Below are 18,800 nucleotides of genomic sequence, written 5' to 3'. Positions count from 1 at the left end.
CACTCAAATGAAAATGAAATGAGGTCCATGACAACAGAGCAGACAAGGTGGCGAGACAACATGGCTCATGGCACTGCATGATGGAAACTGGAGCAGAAACCACCTCCTCCTTCAGCAAGGAGCCCAGAGGGGTTCTGCCAGACCCAGCCTACTGGAATACCCTAAAAGCACCACCACGTCTCACCAGGTCCTGCCACTGCCAGCACCAAATGGTAGCAGAAATGTGCCAAGTGAACTGGTCTCCTCTTTCCTAGCTTCTGTCCTGCAGGAAGCAAAAGATGGGACAAGCTCTGACACAGCCCCAGGGTGGTGCTCCCCAGCAGCAGAAGAAACTCCAGCAACAAATAAAGATCACAGAACCCAAGATGACAGCTACAAACACACCAGCTAGTGCTCTCCATCGCCCTGCCCGGAATGCCAGCAGACGGAGCATGGCCAAGCCCACACCATCCCACAAATGGGAATCCCTGCAACGCAGCCCAGCTACCGAAGGGATGAGGAGTGCAGTTAATGACTGGCATTCCCAAGCACAGTGGGAATGCTGGATCCAGGGGAGCACACGAGGAGCTGTGGCTGAATGCCATGCTGGTGCCTTCCACTTGCTTTAGGGAAGGCAGTTATTCCCCAGTTACACTGCAGTGCTCTTCCCACTTTTACTAATGACATCTTCAGCTTCTTGGCCCAAATTGCCTTAGGCCTGTCCCCTCCCACTCTGTAGTGTTATCTGCTATCAAGGGGACAGATGCAGCAAGTATTGTTGTTTTTTTTTTTTTTTATCCAATAATCTCATTTTCAATTAAAATATATAATATATATTTAAAAAGGTTTAGAAAAGCTTCTATGTAATTTGCAGCTACTTTTACATATAGATTACATTAATGTACAACCCTTCCCCACGGCGGTTGGAAACTGTGGGGATCTGCCAACTCTCCCCTCAATCATATACATTATCCAACATCAAATACGTTTGTTCCTAATGCAGCTCTGAAAAAGAAGTCTGTCACTGGCACCTCCTCAGAGGCTCCTGATACGCCTAACGGGGACACACTTAACATTGGCTTCATATTCACTGTAGAAAGTTCCCAGATTAGTAAAAAAATATTTCATCTATAGAAAATGCCCTTCTGAAAAGCAACCAGGGCTCTGTTAAGGCCACACCCAGGCTTTCCCCTTCTCTGCTGTAGCATGAGAGATGAGAAACAAACCCCCAGATGATGTTTTCGCGTCCCAGAAGCAGCTATTGGCACCCGTGCCTATTTTACATCAGCCTGGTGTATTGGGAACGTGCTGAGAACAGCATAGGGACTTCTCTAAACATGCTTAGGATTCAACAGGGCACAGTTGGCACAGTGAAAAAACTCAACACTGCTCCTCTCAGATGAATGAAGGAAGCCCCGAATGCCACAACCACAGCCCTCCACTGCACAAAGATGACGGCTGATCCGGTGAGAAGGGCACGGTGGAACCACTGACCCCAGCCCCATAACAGCACCCCTCTTCCCACCAGGCTTCCATCAGCACGCTGCTTCCCATTCCTCAGCCGGTCCGTGGGATTCCAAGTGCACAACTGGTGGCTTTAATGAAAACGTCCAACTATTTCAAGGCAAGAGGGAAGCGAGCAGCCCTCCGCCAGCCCGAGGCACTGGGAGACTTTCTGCCGTAGCAGAGAGAGGACAGCCATGGAGACATTCCTCCAGCAAACCCAACTCTTCACATGGGAAAACACTACTGCCCGCCACAGAGGCTTCTGGCCGAGGTTTCTACCAGGGCTCCTCTCCAGACACACTCAGCCCAGGGTTTCCCCAGAAGGTCCATGGCAGGGTCAGGTTTGTAGGAAGAGAGGTGGCACGTAACAGGATTCTTATTTTTAACCTCTTCCTGCTGCAGCCAGATGCAGTTTGCCCCTTCTTCCTAGATGGGCAGCCCCTTCTGCCCAAGGTGTGGCGTGCAGGGAAAGCAAATCCAACATGCTCCGTTCTTTTCTCTGCCAGGGGTGGGAAGCGAAGTCAGAACCCAATGTTCAAAACCTGAAGGACACTAGGGAGAAGAAAAAAAAGAGCGAACAGTTAGATCTCAGCTTCGGTGGCAATCCTGGATGCACAGATAAGGAGATAGTAACTATCAGTCAGCTCTGTGCTGCTCAAAGATGCCCGTTTACGCTAGGGAACAAACACAGAGACCTTGATGGAGGAGTCAAGTAGAGGACACAACTGCTCAGCCCCAAACTCAGAGAACCATTGAGACAGGAAGACGAAACAAAAGCACAAAGGTCAGAAGCAAGCACTCCTCCTGCGAGCTGATAGCACCGAAGCTCTGTGAGATAAGCAGATGTTAAGGACTGGGCTGCCACCAGAAGCACCGTGGGAAAGTGGCAAGGAAGAGCAGCCACGAATGTGAGCTGGGAGGGAAAAGACAAAGAGACCCTCTGCCCCATTCTGGCTGGACTCAGCGCAGCAAACAAGGATTGGGAGAGATCTCAGCAGATTTAAGACAATCTGAGGCAGAACGAGAAGGTAAACGCAGGGCACCAAGTCTATCACACTCAGCAATAGCACTGGTGAGCACAAAATGAAACTTGTGGGAAGGTGAAGAAGCAGCAGGAGGGGATCAGCCCCAACAAGAAGAAAAGCAACCGGAGCAACAGGCTCCAGGAAACTGTGAGACAACGCAGGGGAGTCAGTCAGTTATTAAATTTCTAGGAGAACAAAACGCAGTGTTGGGATTCAAAGGAATTAAAGAACAGCATGGAAACACAGAGTCTGGCCCAAGCTGGGCGAGGGATAAAGGGCTCTGCAGGCTACAGAGCTAATCCCAACTGAACGCGGGAAGATCGTTAACTAAGCTCCACCAGAAGAGCAGATGGACCTCATGCCAAAATGGTACAGAAAGGCAGAGGCCACCAACAGGGGACACCAGCATGAAGCACTGGAGGAGCACCTGCAGACCAACCACTACTTCCAGATGCGGCCACGCTTCCTGCACAGCCTTCAGCCCACATCGAGCACCTTCACCACACGTTATCCACGCAGTCAGCAGCAGAAATGGCAGGATTTTTGCATTTCCCAGTCAAGGAAAGCGCTGGCACACTGCCACTCTTCCTTGCAAGCCAAGAGGTACTTTGCATCATTGCAAGGGTTTGGCGTTGGATCTCTCATCTCCATGTAAAGGGGCCTAAGCAGAACACTGGGGAGCTGTGGACACATCATCAGTGCTTAACGCAGCAGAAGGGGATAAAGTCATGTCTGCTCGACACCGTGAGGAACAGTGATTGTTCCAAATCACAGTGCATGACCACCAGCACTCACCGACAAGCAGCTTTTGCTCAGCATTACAGCCATACCCGACCCAGGGGGGCACAAACCAGCCTGCAGACACTGCTTAGGATGGCTCTAAGGTCAGCAGTCATCCGTGGGAGTTTTCACCAGTGTGAACATCACACAGCAATATGAAAGCCTGGCACACCAGAACAAGGTTACTCTGCTTTGATTAAGCAACGCAGGTACTGAAAATCTGTACTGAACAAGAGCACAGCTGCTGCTATGAGCCTCATCTCCTCCCTCTGCCTTTCACTGCAGCCATACCTTCACCAGCACTAGTCCCTACCCTTTGATAAACATTTGGTCAGCTTCCCCTATTTTATATCCCTACAAAAAATAAAGCTGTGTGTGATATGCTGTCTTCTGTTGACTATCCAGCCCAGCTAACGAATGCAGCCAGGACTGCAGGATATCTGCAGCATCCACGTCTCATAAACATCCCTGTGAACATCTCCCTCCATAAAGTGGATGCCCTCTCCAGATGTGATGCATGGCATACAGAACCACAAGAGCTCAGGACAAGGTCCCATGGAAACAGTGCTGAGGATGCACCAGCCTCTGCCACCAGCTTGCAAACTGTCTTCACACAGCTGAAGAGCTTTGAAATCAAAACCGAGTTTCCGTATTTCACCTGAAGTGAAGATGCCCAATTTAAGGCAAACACTCTGTAATTCAGCTGAGCACACTTAATGAGTGCACAAGGCTATAAAAAGCCCAGTAAGGAAACAAGGGAAAGGCATTCAACTGTGCTTAAAAAGTCAATATATAATGGTGTATCAATGTTTAAGCATCACAGGCCCAAAGGACAGCATTTCACTGCATCTAGTCCGCAGTACTTGCCTGGAAGGCTGTACTGGTGCAGAACAGACAAGTGTACAGCCTGATGTCTGACCTGCAGCGTGAACAGCAGCAGCAATCAGCAGAGAACTTAGGCTGAGGGAACCTCCAGAGGTCACCCAGTTGAAACTCCTTTCTCAAAGCAAGACTGTCTTCAGGTTACTCACTTGCCTTGGAATGAGTATTAAAGCCAAGCACGTGATAATTCTGCTCATCCTCCATCATTTTGAAGCTCAAGAGCTTCCCACGACTCAAGCAGTATCTGCAGTTTGCCCTTCCATCTGCCCAGCATTATTAATTGAGCTTGCAACACCAACAAATCCCACATCTGTCTCCTCAGGAGACACTCCTGGCAACACTTCGATCTCCCAGCCAGTGCCCAGCCTGTGCCTCAGCCCATAAAGACACTGCCCCTTTTCCATTAGTTAGGTGAGCTCCAAGTGTGAAACATGCTTCCATCTCCAGTGTGACAGCACTGACACATCCTTCCTCCTTCCATCCCCATTCACACCACACACTCCCATTTTCTCTTCCCCTTCCATTCTAATGGCTGCATAGGCTGACAAACAGGCAAACCAGACCTTACAGACACTATACCCAGATAAGGGAAAGGCAGAAGGGCTGATAACCGAGAGCATCTGTGTCCTGCTACATGCAGGCAAAGCAGACAATCATGAAACAGATAGGCTTTGCAACTACACATACTAAAAAACATTGCAAGCACAATTACAACCTGGATAGAAACAGAGCCTGCTCAGTTCAACAGCTCTGAATGTACCATTTTCATGTAAGCAGAATATGTTCTCATGTCAAATTCAGAGCTAAAAGCATCAAATGGAAAAGACCAACCTCCTGTAGAACAGTCATCTTTGTTAATGAGAGACAGCAAGAATTTCATTCACTTTGCTGCTCTGCTTCATTAAGAAGCTTACTACCTAGTCAAGTTAAATCCACTCTCCTTCACACAGTCTTTCCCCTTCTAATAGGGAATGCAGCTCTCCCAGAGCTTTGTCCTGAAAGAGAACTCTCTCTTCCAAAGACTTCTCTTCCACTACTGACAGTGGGGCACAGGAAGCTTCCTAGACAGGGCTGATGCTGTTACAACAGAGCCGTGGTACTCTACATGGCACCACTTACCTTTTTGTGCTCCTGAAGTTAACTTGGTACCCAGGTGTGGCTGGAAGCCTGTGAGCTGCTGGGGTAGCTGGGAGTAGACGGAACAGGTTCAAAATTAAAGTCCAGTCCTTCTCCATCCATGAGTTCACTGTTGATTATGTAATCCATATCACATTCAAGGTTCTCCATGTACATGTCAATGTCCAGGTCAATGGGCAGCCTGTCCTGGTTCAGCCCCAGAGGAGCAGGGCCAGCAGAAGAAAGCAGTGGAGGACTGCCCAGCTGGACCGACTGGGCAGTTGTTGCAGAAACTGGAGCCTTCAAACTGTTAATGCTGGCAGTGTTTTGAGGAGATGCTACTATGGGAAGCGTTGATGGCAAAACACTGGCACCAACTGGTTCTGCCTGCTGCTCCGCAGGCTTTCCTCGTGCATTGCCTGAGCTCATCTTACTCTGGGTGGATTGTCCACCTAGAAGCAGGAGAGTTCGGCTGCTCATCCTGCCACCAGTCTGCGGGAGAACTGGATCCACCTGAGTCATCAGCACATCCCTTGGAGGCGGAGAGCCGGGTGTCAGAAGAGCTTCCAAGGTCTGCGGGCCAGAGAAATGGCTGACAGAACTCTGCAGAGACATTTCAACAGGGTTAAACAGGGAATTGCCAAACGTAGTGGTCTGACCAGCTGCATTTGGGCTCCGCAAGGAAAAGCTGGAATCTCTCTGGATCTGACCACTGGAGGCGGATTGCTGGGTAGACAGCACGGATGAGCTGGGAGACATCAAATTCAACCCGTCGATGAGCTCAAGCTCCTCAGTCACGGTTGGTGGAACATTGCTGGATGCACTGGAGTACACCATAGATGGGAGAAGCTCTTCGTCGTGGAGGTCATCCTGCTCGGTCAGGATTGGAGAAAGCCTGGCACTGATGGTGCTTGCATTGGAACTGGTTCGAGGCCTGAAGGTGTTCCACACATCAGAGTCCTCATTGCTTCTCGAGGATGGGCTCCCAGGCCACTTTGGGAACTGGGAGCCAGGGCTGTCAGCAGTGGCTTCTGGTGCAGACTGGAGAGGGGGTTTCTTTTTGGATGCTTTACTTCTGACTTTAGCGAGTTTGCTGCTGTTGTCCATAGATGCAGCTCTTCTTCTTGGTGCTTTTCCACTTTTACCACCTTCAGGATTGAGCATCCACCAGGAACTCTTCCCCGTGGCTTCATTATGAACTTTAATGAACTTGCTGTGCAGGGACAGGTTATGCCTAATAGAGTTCTGAAAAGAAAACAAAAACAATACAAGATATGAGGACTGCTTACACCACACCTCTCAATTAGAAATCTCACAGTGCATTCAGACAGCATCCAGAGAAGGAAGGTACAGCAAAGTGCTACCTGTCTGAAGCCTGTTATTTCTGCTTGAACATGCTTGACAGCACCTGCAAGAAGTGCAGTGCCTCACTGCAGCACCAGGGGTGAAACCACCACGATACTGACACAACACTCCCAATTCCATATACCTGTCACCTTTTTCATCTCCAATACAAACAAGAGAGAATCTGTGGAGCAAGAACCCTGCTAAGCCTGGAGGCTGCCAGCCTCACTCTGCAAGGATGCAGTACACTGTGTGTGCTTCTAATGGGGTAAGATGTTCAAGCTGATAATGCACTCCCACACGGTACATGCCAGTTTTAGCCTCTCCCATCTTCCCATTTGGCAAAGCATGCATTCCTTGTCCCTCCCAACACCCTTCACGTGGTTGAGCTTTGCAAGAAACTGCCAGCTAAAATGGCTGCACACCAATGTCAAAGCAAATTTTCATCCTGCAACTGTGCTGATAAACCTCCCTTTAGGATCAGAAGCTGTTTGGGCAGACCCTCCACGAGCCTCCCTGAAGCCTGTGCTGTGCACTTAATTAGTTCAGATGGGCAAATTGCACATAATTAAAAGGTGCTTTATCAGTAGCACAACAGTGGTCCAGGGCAACACCTGTGTCATACAAGCTAAAAGGCTCAGAGCAGCCTTCAGTTTTCTCGCACAACATCACTGCTCTGAACCAACTGTGCTTTTATCATCCTTTTCCACTGCTTCTAAGCACAGCTCTTCCTGCCTGCTGCTTTCCCTCTCCACACCCTTTCCTCTCAGATGAGTCCTTACCACGCTCATTTTGTCCACCTCAAACAAACTGTCCTAAAGCAGAGCAGCTGCAGATAAACAAACACCATGGGCACAGCGGAAAGTTTTGTGCAGATGGAAGGAGATGCGCAAATGGTTCTGTGTCAGCTTCCATTTCAACCATTGGCTGTTGAGGATTTGGAGAAAAACATTCCCAAAGGACACACAAGCTCACTTCTATTCTTCTCCAAGTCCAGAACAGCAATGAGAGTGGTACCATCTCCTAGGAAGCTGTTGCCCTCATTTCCAAAGCACTGCCCCACTCCCCAAGTGACCACGCTTGCTATGCATGCTCCTACAGCAAGAACCTCCCAGATCTTCACTCATTCCCCTCACATTTAACTTGTGAGCTGCTGAAGACGCCCAGTCCTGCAGGCTGCATTGGTGTAAGTGCTCCTGCATTGCTTCAAGAGATCCGTGAACAATGAAACCTGAAGAAAACAATAACACCACTTCCACATCCTAATAACATCACTTTCCACATCCTAAGTTTTAGTACCAAATTTTCTGACTGAACAGCAGCTTGAAACAAGACATCTTGAAATAGCTATTTTGGGAAGCCTGAAACCCTTGCACAAAAGGTAGCAAAGGGCTCACAAACATCCCTGCTAAGCAGCCACGATGGTCAGTGGCCACAGACACAGATGGTGGCTGCACTGCTCCATCTCCCATTGCACAGCACACAGCTCTCAGGCTCCTCTTTCAGCTCTGCTTTGATTTTGGGCTACCACCACGCTAACAAAACACAGAAGAGAACAGATGTGTGGTCAGGGGTGCACTGGGCTGGCTGTGTGTCACGCAGGCAGCAAACTTAGCCATGGGGATGAGGAGAGGAGCCCCTGCCCTGGCAGCTTCCATGCTGCGTGCTCCCCAGCGCGAGGATGCAGCTGTCAGACTGACGCAGGTCTGACACACGGAGGGCACCCTCAAATCTTGCTGAGAAAGCGAGCGGAAAATTCACCATAAATAACCGCAGAACTCCAAGCGAAACCTGGCAGGAGAGGAAATGACAGAATTCAGTCCCCTAGGCAACCCTGACGTATTTCCTTTCTCGACGTTAAGCAACTTGAACCAAAAGCAGAGCTGCAATTAACTTCAGAGATGCTGCAGAGCAGTCTGGCTGCTCTGAAATGCTGATACTGGGTGCCAACATGGGCTGTGGGTCTGCAATGCCTCCAGGCTGAGTGCAGCCTGAGTGTGGGGATGGGGACAGGCTGGTGCCAAAGCCATGGGAACCTCTATGGCAGTGAGCTGGGGAATGGGTGACTGCATATCTTAGAGGATCTTATGGACTACAGCTGTGTGTTGCAGTGAGAAAAGCCCCCATTGGTGTCTCTCATCCCTTTTGGATCAGAGTTGATGCCTTTAAACCACATTCGGACAAGACTAGTAGGAAATTAATGACAGCTATTACACGGATTAAAGCCTGGCTAGAAACATTTACTTAAACAATCAGTGATCCCCCTGGCCCCAACCACTCCGTGTCTGGGGCAGGAAACACCCACAGCCACAGCTGCGTGCCTAACACCACACAAACCATCTCCTCGTTCCCCAGCAGTTATCACTACACTGAATCTTCTCAGTTGATAACATCTCCTGGCTCTATAGAAAGGAAAGGAGCAATCCATGCTGCCACACAGCCCCCCAGCAGCACAGTGCAGAGCCCCGTTTGGTCTGCAGGCAAGGCATCACCCACCAGGTGGTGCATAAGGCTGCCCCAGCAGCCTTCCAGACAGCACATCACATCCCACCCACAGCACACAGCTGATTCCTACAGAAACCAGTGATGGCCCTTCCATGTCACTGCATGGCTTCCAGGGTAGGCTGGGGTTGTTGCCCATCCCACTGCCCACGTTTGCTTTGGTTTTCAGGGATGCTCCATCAGCACTGCAGCCATTCTCTGACAAAGTCTCAAAAAAGTTGCTACCACAAATCCCAGAGGAAGCCTTAGCAAAAAAAAAAAAAAAAAAAAAAAAGTCTCTCTGAAGAATCGGGGACAGGAAGAAAAAGAAAAACAAGACATGCAATCCCTGCAGCTCCCTGCACTGCGTTCTCACTGCCTCGCGGGCACACAAAGAACACGGTCACATCCAGCACAGGGCCATGTTCCAAAGCCAGGCCTGTAATTGCACTGAATTATAATTTGCCACGGCATTCTTCAGAGGCTGCACGAGGGAGGACGCCCCGCCTCCCACATTTGTCAGTGCCTGTCTCAGCACTCACCCCGGCACTTGGCTCCCAAGGCTTTGGGAAAAGGCTTCATGGCAGAGATTTTGCAAAGCTGTGCTCCAGCAAGTAAACAACTGCTCCAGAGCTGAGCCGTGTTCCTGCTGCCGCCCTCCAGCATGGGTGCAGACCTCAGCCTCGCAGACAGAAAGCTGCTTCTTAGGAGGGACGTTTTCCCCTCTCTGCAATCTTTCGGTCTGAGCTCAAAAGAAGGAAATCCTAGCTCTCTAAAAGAGGGAAACCGTGACAATTTAAGATGTTGAACATGACAGGCAGGCAGACAGAGCAAAAGCTATTTGGGATTAGACAGAGCAGGAGGAACTTGTTGGAACAAGCCATGCCAGCATCCCAGGAGCTGCTGCCTTTCAGGGCTGCCTGATAGATGAAGCCGTGCTGCAAAACTCATCTTCCAGTAATGCAGCTTTGCCAAACAAATGGACAGGGAGTAGCAAAAGCTCCCGGGGGTTGGAGCACACCGCATGGGGCAGAGGGGATGCTGCCAAAAGGAGAGCTCTCCCTCCTTGGACCAAAACGACTGCACCCTGGGAAGGAAAAACAAGAATCACCCACAGAACTTAAAAAGAACCCCAACAAACCTAACGCAGCATGGCTCTGTTGTACCTCTGTTGATTACTGCTGTTCTGGTTTCTGTTAAATTTAGTTAGGTGCCAACAATGACAGCAACAACGTCAGCAATCAAAGCTATGTAGAATACATACCTCTTCATTTTCACTGCCAGAACGTCTGAGGGAGATTAACACCACCTCAGCCTCCCTCCCTGCACAGCCAGCAGCTCCAGGCTGAGTCCTCCCCACCTACAGATGTGCACCGGACTGAAGCTCATGCAGAACAGCACCTTGCTCAGAGCTGAAACGCTGAGCTCAAGTTTTACATCTCCTTCTGCTTTACGGCTTTTGGGCACGCAGCCAATAATGCCTCAGCAGGCAACAACAGGAGAATACTACAAAGGGCTTCACGACCTGTCAATGATTCTACGACTGCTTTCTGTACATCTGCCTACAGAAAAAGTGAAACTGGCCGGGCAGCAGTCGGTGAGCCAATGAATGATGAACAGCTCACCTCCAGCAAAACAAGCACACGCTTAATTGGAACTGAATTGGAACTCATTTGCAAGGTGTGAGGATAACCTGCAGAACCTCCCAGCCAGGGCTGCTTTTGCTTTCTGGCTGCTGCTCTTCTACAGAGGACCATAAGAGCTGCTGTCACTGCAGCAGCCAAAGAAGTCCCTTCTCATTGTAATCTGCAGTGCAGCCACTGGAATTGTTGCACCGTGCACACACACACATCTGAATGGAAGCAAACACAAAGTGCCAGAACACAGCGTGGCACTTCAGCCTCCTGCAACCAGTGCTATGCTGCAGAACCATTTGTCCTTTCCTTTCCACTGCACGCATAGGAAAAGGCTGATCTTCCCTATGCTGAATTGATGTGGAAGAGGCCAGCTTCAAGTTCCTTCTGCTCCTACAGAAGAGAAGACAGTGGGTTTGGGAGAACATCACAAGCCTGGCTTTGGAACGTGGCCCTGCTCTGGATGGGATCACGTTTTTTGTGTGCCCATCACCGTGCTGAACCTGCTTATACTCACAGACACACAAAGTGCAGCAGGAGCACACAGGGACTGCTGCAGACGGGTTTGTGTCCTCCTGCTGAGCAAGGCACAGCTCTGCCCAAAGCCCCCACGCCCCCCATCCTGCAGGCAGAGAGCCGGAAGGAATGATCCTCTTATCCTGGAGCAGCTTGCAGAGCCCACGAGGGGATTACAGCGGCTGCAGGCACACCCCTGCGCCGACACTTCTCCCCCCAGCCTGGTTAATTCTTAACCCCAGCTGAATTACATTAGGGAGCAGCCAGACTGCACACCCAGCAGCTCTGTCCCCTGGCACAGTTCAGGAACAGCAAACGGCACCTTCCTCGAGAACTGAGCTTTCCTGAACTCAGAGGTCACACCCTCACAGACCGTAACAGCTGTATTTCCCTCCATTGTGTGCTGGGGTAAAGCAGCTGCAAAGCCATTCTGAAGCAACAACGAGTTCACAGGCTTTATATTAACTAGAGCAGATGTGTATAATGTTCTAAACATGTTCACTTCTTTAACTTCCCATCTCAAATTCTCTATTAGAACTGCACAATGTGACACATTACCAGTGTGTCTGCCAAAACAACAGGAACATCACAGCTCAGGGGCTGAAGGCACCTGAGCATCCCACCAGCACTGGGCAGCAGCTCCACCTTTGGTTCCCCTATCCAAACTCATTCAGTTCAACATTGAAAAAGCTGCACCCAGAAGAGTCCTTAACTTGAGCAAAAGGAACCGGAGCCCCCCCACATCTCTGTGGCTGTGTCAGTTTGGATGGGATGAAGCAGCCCTCAGGCTGCAGGGCTACAAAGGAACTTCATCGCGAGGAAAAAGTCACTGCAGAACAGCAGAGCACAGATTGCTTCCCCCTGTGCACAGATTCCCATTTCCATCTTTCTGAATGTTAAATCTGACTACATTTCCTAAACATGATACACAATGAAAACTCAGAGTACAACCAAGGCCAACAGTCCCTCTGCACATTCATACAAGAGGACAGCCATGCTTTACGAAGCTCCATACCCACCTACTGCAGCTTCCAGCTGGGCACGATGCTTCAGCTTCCCCACAACATCCTGGGATACATTTAATAAGACACAACTTCAGGCTCTGTTGCCAAACAGATGCAGACACATTCCTGAAGAGAACAGACACTGTTCCAGGAACTGTTTGTCAGAAGAACATGAGTCTGTTCAACAGTAGGAGCAGCACAGCGTGTGCAGCCCGAGGTGGGAGAGCCCTCTGCCACGAGCCCCCCAAACCTACTGAAAAGAATAACCGTGTCCTGCCTCAAACTGAAGCTTAATGATGGTTCAACCCGCACAAAGAAGAGATTTAACACAAAGAAATATACACGGATTCTCAAATTTAAGCTATGCTTAGCTGTCAGAAAGTGTGAGAAATACAGTGGGAAAAAGTTCTGTGTCAACCCATGCCAACCTGGGCTGAGACAGCTGCACCTCTCCCACCACTCCTGCCCTCTCTCCAGCCAACAGGACTCCCACAGCTGCCCAGTGAGCCCCTTCAGAGCTGGACCAGCTGCAGGCAGCCCCACCAACACACCGCTAGAAGCAAAGCTAACTCTCAGTGCTGACTGGCTGCTCAGTCATGCAGGAGAGGAATGCAGAGCCGGAGCTGCGGAAGCCCCAAACCCACCAGCTCACACTGCAGCACAGGCTGCAAACAGGAGCACAGCATCACTGCGGTGCTGCCCTTCAGCCCCCACTCCTGGGGCATCTGCTGTGAGGTACGTACGCATGCAGCCCATGGGGCTGTTTCACAGCCCAGCTCTCACATCACCCCTTCTCTTTGCTGGAGCCCACCTGACCGAACAGCACACGCACTGCAGCCGCCACCTGCAGAGGATGGAAGCACAGCCGGGTCTTTAACTGAGCGCAGCACCTGCCCATACACAGAGCAGCAGGAGAGGGCAGACGGGAAGAGGTTTGCAGCTCTGATGTGCGTTCTCCCTTTGCCAAACTCCAGCAGAGGTCCTCAGTCCCTGCAAAGCGGCTCTCGGGCAGAGCACGCTTTTAAAGGAGGCCCTTAACGCCAAGAATGCCTGCTATGAAACTGTTATTCACACGGAGCCCCGCGCACCGGGGCGACAGAGAACTGCGGCCTCGAGTTAAAAAACCCCTCAGCAGCTCCTCGACGGCCTCCGCGGCAGCTTCGCTCCTTCCAGCACAGCCCAGAGGACACGAGGAGCGAGCACAACGAGGCACAGCGCCGAGCAGCGATCCCGGCACGGAGCGGGACGAGGAGCAACAGGTGAGCGCGGCCGCGAACGGCCCCGCGGGGAGAGCGGAAAGGAGGAGCGGAAAGAAGGAGCGCCTCGAACCGACCCGCAGCCCCGCGCACCTTCCATCCTGCGGAGCTGTTGCTGTCCCCCTTGTCCTTGAAGTAGGGCACGGATCGGACCATCCACTCGTAGATCTGCGCCAGCGTCAGCCGCTTCTCGGGCGCGCTCTCGATGGCCTGGCTGATCAGCTCGGCGTACGACTGGTTGCCCCACGCGTTCCGCCGGGAGCCGCCCTTCCGCGCCGCCGCCGCCGCTCCGCCGCCGCCGCCTCCGGCCCGCGCCCCCTCGGTCCGCCCGGGCCCCGCCGCCGCCGCCGCCGCTCCGCCCGCGCCCTCCTCCGCCGCCGCGCCCGCTCCGCCCGCTTCGGCCGCGCCCGCGGGCAGCTCGGGCCGCGGTAAGGGCCAGGTGCAGGAGCGCGGCCGGCTCTGCGGCTCGAAGTCCGGGTCGATGTCCGGCGGTGCCGCCGCCGCTCCGCCCGCCTCCGCCATGAGCCCCGCTCAGCGCCGCCGCACCGCGCCCCGCCGGGCCTGACGCGCTCCGCGGCGGCGCATGGGCTCGGCCCGCGGCCCCTTTGTCAACCCCGAACCCTCCGTCGTCGCCGCCACCGCCGCGCCGCTGTGTTTACCAGGGAGCAGCACCGCGCGGTGCGCGTGCGCGCGAGGGGCACGCTGGGAAATGTAGTCCTGGCGGGGCCGCGGCGCGTGGCCGAGGGCGGGCGGCGGACTACAGCTCCCGGCGAGCACCGCGCCGGAGGGGCGGAGAGATGGAGGCGTGACTCCGACGGGAGAGCGTGGCAGGCGGTGCGGCCGCGTGCCTACAGCTCCCAGCGGGCGCCGCGGCGGCTGCGCTTACATAACCGAGTCCTCACACATCTTGTGCCCCTTTTGTGGGCCTTGTGTGTCTCGTGAGGAAGTCGGTTCGTTCGGACGCCGCCCCGCCGGGGATGGGAGCGCGGCGTCCGGACGGGAGCAGCGCGCAAAGCGCGATGGGCCCGAACCCGTTCGTTGTATTAATCAGATTCCGGGGCCCCGGCGAGCATCCAGATTCTGGGGTTGTGACCGTCTGAGCCCTGCGATATGAATACTTACTCTCGTTATGCAAGCGCCGTGCGAGTGGCGGCGCAGGATGCACGAGTGGGGTGGCCTCGGCCGCCCGGAACTCTGGATAAACCCTGCGTTATGCAGGCAGCGGGCGGGCGGCGAGGCGTTATGCGCGGGCGGGGCAACGCGGGCTGCGGCAGCGGCCGGGCCGAGCCGGGCGGGGCGGCGGCGGCGGCACCACCACCATGTCGGAGGCGGCGGTGGCGGACACCCGGCGTCTGAACGCCAAGCCGCAGGACCTGACGGACGCGTACGGGCCGCCTAGCAACTTCCTGGAGATCGACATCTTCAACCCGCAGACCGTGGGCATGGGCCGCGCCAGATACACCAGCTACGAGCTCCGCATGAGGGTGCGGCCCTCGCGGGGCCGGGCGGGCGGGGGGCGGCCTGGCAGGGCGTGAGCGCGGCCTGGGCCGGGGGTTGCGGCCCTACGGAGGCCTGTCGCCTCACAGCCGCGCGCTGGGAGCTGGAGCTCGTAGGATTGAGCTCGCCCCGAAGCGTGCTCCCTCTGGGCTGCCGTGGTGCCGGCGTTGCCTTCTGTCACAGCGTGGTTTAACTGCTGAGCGCCTTTCAGAAGGATTGGGTGTTTGTTTATTTCGCCTTAATTCCGGATTTTCCTGCTAGAGGGATGGCAGCGAGCGGATCCTTGTCTGGCTGAAAGCAGTTCCTGCGGAGGTGCTTTGAAAGCAGTTTTATTCTGCAGAACTGATCGGGATATCATAGAATCGTTTGAGTTGGAAGGGACCCTTAAGGGTCATCTGGTCCAACTCCTCTGCAGTGGGCAGGAAAATCTACAGCTTGATGAGGTTGCTCAGGGCCTGGTCTGTATGTAGTTAGCTGTGTTTGCAGCAGTACCTGTGTGTGTCTGGGTGCTGCGTGTCAGGAGGTTGTGCTGCCTCAGCTCCCACGATGATTCAGAATGTATTGATAGTGCAAAGGTGAAGTTTGAGGAGCCGTCAGTCTTAAGGCTCTTGGATTCAGGGAGAAGGAAGGGAAGCTGCTGCTGGTTCTTCCAGTAGCACAGGGCAGATAGGAGAAAGCTGCTCATCTGCTGGGACTGGCAGTCTTTTCAGAGGAGATGGTAGCACAAGGTTTGGCCTTGGGCAGTTGCAGGGACAAGATTTCCTCCCTTTTTTCTTCCATGGAAACACTGCTGTTGGTAGCATCTTTTGCTCTGCAGGAGGCTGCAAAGCTGTTTTGTATATCACCTCAAAATGGAGTGAACTCGGGAGGAAAAAAACAATTAGCCTGTCTGTACTGTAAGCACTGTGTGCCCCTGGGTGTGGAGGGTGTTCCTGAAATAGTAACTTGAGGGGGAGGGAATGGCTGGCTCCAAGTAGCCTAGCAAGTGCTTGCTTGATTCTGAAGGGCTTTGGTGCTGTCCTGAATAACGAAGCTGGGTGTTCTTGTGACTCGTCCCTCTTGGAGGGGCCTGGTTTTCTGAATGCAGCTTTGGGTTTCAACTGCATGTTGAAATACCCTCCAGCTTCTGAAGCGCCCTGCAAACTGTTTCTCTTTATTACAGACAAATCTCCCAATCTTCAAATTGAAGGAGTCATGTGTGAGGAGACGATACAGTGACTTTGAATGGCTGAAGAATGAGCTGGAACGAGACAGTAAGGTGAGGTCTTGCTCAGACATGCCTATTCCTGCAAGTGAGCTGTATGAGAACAGCTGTAGCAATAATTTTGTCCAGAGGAGAGGCTGTGGTGGGCAGCCACCGGGACTCAATTTCTGGCCGTGTGATGAGTGTCAAATGATGAAGGATGCCCTCTCTCAGATGGCAGTTCTGCTGACAGGAGTGATTCTTTGCTTTCAGATTGTAGTGCCACCGCTGCCTGGAAAAGCTTTGAAACGACAGCTTCCGTTCCGAGGAGACGAGGGCATCTTTGAGGAGTCCTTCATTGAGGAGCGAAGACAGGGATTAGAACAGTTTATTAACAAGTAAGCTTGATGCCCTGGGCTTGCTGCCTGCTTGTTCTCCCAGCTGCTGCTGGTAGAAGAGAGAGGGTTGTGAGTTGACCAGAAAGGAATCTAGATATGCTAATGTTATGCTAAAGGATGTTGTCTGCTTCCAGGTAATGAAACCATAGGTCTGAAGCAAACGTAAGCCCCCGAGTAGGTTGTGTTTTGAGAGCGAAGCAAATCTTAGCAGAACAGTTCTGTTACAGAGATCTACTGCCTGGGCAGTGTTGGCTCAGGATGCTCCTGACCTCCTGCTGTGATGGGGAACTTTCTGCTCGAGCATCTTTCTAACCCTGTTGCACACTGACTCAGTGGCCTTGGACTGAGGCCAGTGTGGGTGTGCTGGGAGCTGCTGGCTGCCCATGAGAGGAGAGTTCTGCCTCACTCATCGCCTACAGAAAATGTGTGCACGGGGGTCTGATGGTGCCTCTGCTAACCTCTACCTCTGGTTTTCTTCTAGAATTGCTGGGCACCCGCTGGCACAGAACGAGCGCTGCTTACACATGTTTCTGCAAGAGGAGACTATCGATAGGAATTACGTCCCAGGGAAAGTGCGCCAGTAGGAGCACCTGGCACTGTCTTCCTCCATTCCACCCTCCCTCCTGCAAAAATGACATTTATTTTTACACTAAATCTGTCTTCTCTGAACCAGCTTTTCCTCTCTTGAACCTCCCAGTTTGTTCAGTATTTTCCTCTTTTGTAACTGGCAGCAGCTTGTTCTTCTGGGCTGTGGTCTTGGCCTAAAGGTATGAAGATTTATGCAAGTGAATGTGTTGTCCCACACCTAGCGGCAGGTGTGAATAGGTGTGGAGCAGGAACTTGCTTGTGGCATTATGGTGTAGGAGCTGCCTCTCTCCCTGTACAGAAAGGTATGAGATGACCTTCACTCCCCTGTCCATGCAGCCCCAAGCTTCTCTGCAGGAGACTCTGAAGAATAGCAGTTGTCACGTTGGTCAGTGATTGCATCAGGTATTAGCGTTTTAGTAAGGCTTATCCAAAACAGTGAGTAGGTGCCTGGGTGTTTTGGTCCCTCGTCCACCCCATTCACCCTGCATGAAACCCCCATTCTTCACTGTCTGGAAGTGCAGAGGCCCAAGACTTATTCTAACCCTGCGCTCAGCCTCCTGCATTACAGACCCGTGTGGTGTGTTAGTGTCAGCCCCTCTCCTTTCTCGCTTGCTGCAGGCAGCTCCGGGGGGTTCCCACGACGTGTGCTCTCCTGATGCTGTGTGTGAGCAGGTTGCTGTGTGGAAGCTGGGCGAGCCTGGCCTATCGCAGTGTGGGCTCGAGCTTTAAAAATGCATTGACGTTTTTAGTTCAGCTGGGCTGTGGTGACCTCCTCCTGTGCCCCAGCTGCAGAAGGGGGAGATGGGTCTGGCTGAGGAGCAGGAGGCAGCCGTGGCTGTTGTGGTGCAGTGGTGGTGACAGGTGACAGCAGCTGGCTGCTGCAAGAGGAGCCCAGCGTGAGGGTGGCACCACCTCTCCAATAAGGGACAGCAGGAGCTGCTGGGTCAGTTCTGGGTTAATCAGTTGGCACGGAACAGGATAAGGACAGATGGATTTTTTGTCTTTTCTCCGTTTTGCAATGAACTAGACAGTGACAGTGTGGAAGGTACAAGGCTGATCAGGGAACCGTCCAGGGCTTGTGAGCAACTTGCTGCACCAGAACTGTCCTTTGGAGACCCCTCTGGCTGTCATGGCTGTATCTCGTGAGGCTCAGGGACTCCACAGGTCAATGCTGGCAGCTTTGTGGGCACTCCTTCAGGTTGTGGCGGGTGTAGAGCCTCTCTCAGAGCCCAGACCCGTGGTGGCTGCTCCCCCCCGTCCCTGCCAGGCTCCCTGCCACGCTCACCCCTACGGCCTCCGTAGTGTCCCCTGGGTGTTCTGACGGCCTGGTGCTGAGGGTGAGGGGTGGGGCTGAGAGATGAGAAGGGGCCGAAGCCAGGATGGAGCTGCTCGGGGACCGCGTGGCTGCGGGAAGTCCTTTGTCCCCATCAGCCCCCGCTTGGAGGGAGGGTCCCCTCGTCCTGCGCGTCCCGCTGCGGGGCAGCCCCCAGCCGGCTGTCCCACTCTGTCCAGTGTATCCTCCCGGTTCCGTTCGCATTAAACCACTGTGAAGCCAAGTCTCCGCCTCGTCCTGCGGGCAGCGGGGCGGGTGGGGGGGTGCGGGGTGGGGCA

The 18,800-nt window shown here is 53.1% G+C and overlaps 2 protein-coding genes across 2 annotated transcripts; one reads left to right on the top strand and one right to left on the bottom strand.

The window, feature by feature from the left end:
• Positions 1-507: 507 nt before the first annotated feature.
• Positions 508-14,188, bottom strand: FOXO4 (forkhead box O4). The gene is made up of 3 exons (XM_031594153.2): positions 13,617-14,188; positions 5,292-6,533; positions 508-2,037 (listed from the first exon to the last, which is right to left on the bottom strand). Exons 1-2 carry the CDS (start codon positions 14,043-14,045, stop codon positions 5,310-5,312), a joined length of 1,653 nt encoding a protein of 550 aa, XP_031450013.1. The 5' UTR covers positions 14,046-14,188; the 3' UTR covers positions 508-2,037; positions 5,292-5,309.
• Positions 14,189-14,782: 594 nt separating this feature from the next.
• On the top strand, positions 14,783-18,745 carry SNX12 (sorting nexin 12). Its single transcript, XM_031594175.2, has 4 exons — positions 14,783-15,007; positions 16,183-16,278; positions 16,477-16,601; positions 17,083-18,745. Exons 1-4 carry the CDS (start codon positions 14,843-14,845, stop codon positions 17,183-17,185), a joined length of 489 nt encoding a protein of 162 aa, XP_031450035.1. The 5' UTR covers positions 14,783-14,842; the 3' UTR covers positions 17,186-18,745.
• Positions 18,746-18,800: the final 55 nt, after the last annotated feature.

The sequence above is a fragment of the Phasianus colchicus genome, chromosome 14, assembly GCF_987193195.1.
Source record: "Phasianus colchicus chromosome 14, bPhaCol1.hap1.1, whole genome shotgun sequence".
Classification (NCBI taxonomy): domain Eukaryota; kingdom Metazoa; phylum Chordata; class Aves; order Galliformes; family Phasianidae; genus Phasianus; species Phasianus colchicus.
The sequence above is the reverse complement of the archived record's forward strand: the minus strand, read 5'-3'. Positions and strand labels throughout refer to the sequence as shown.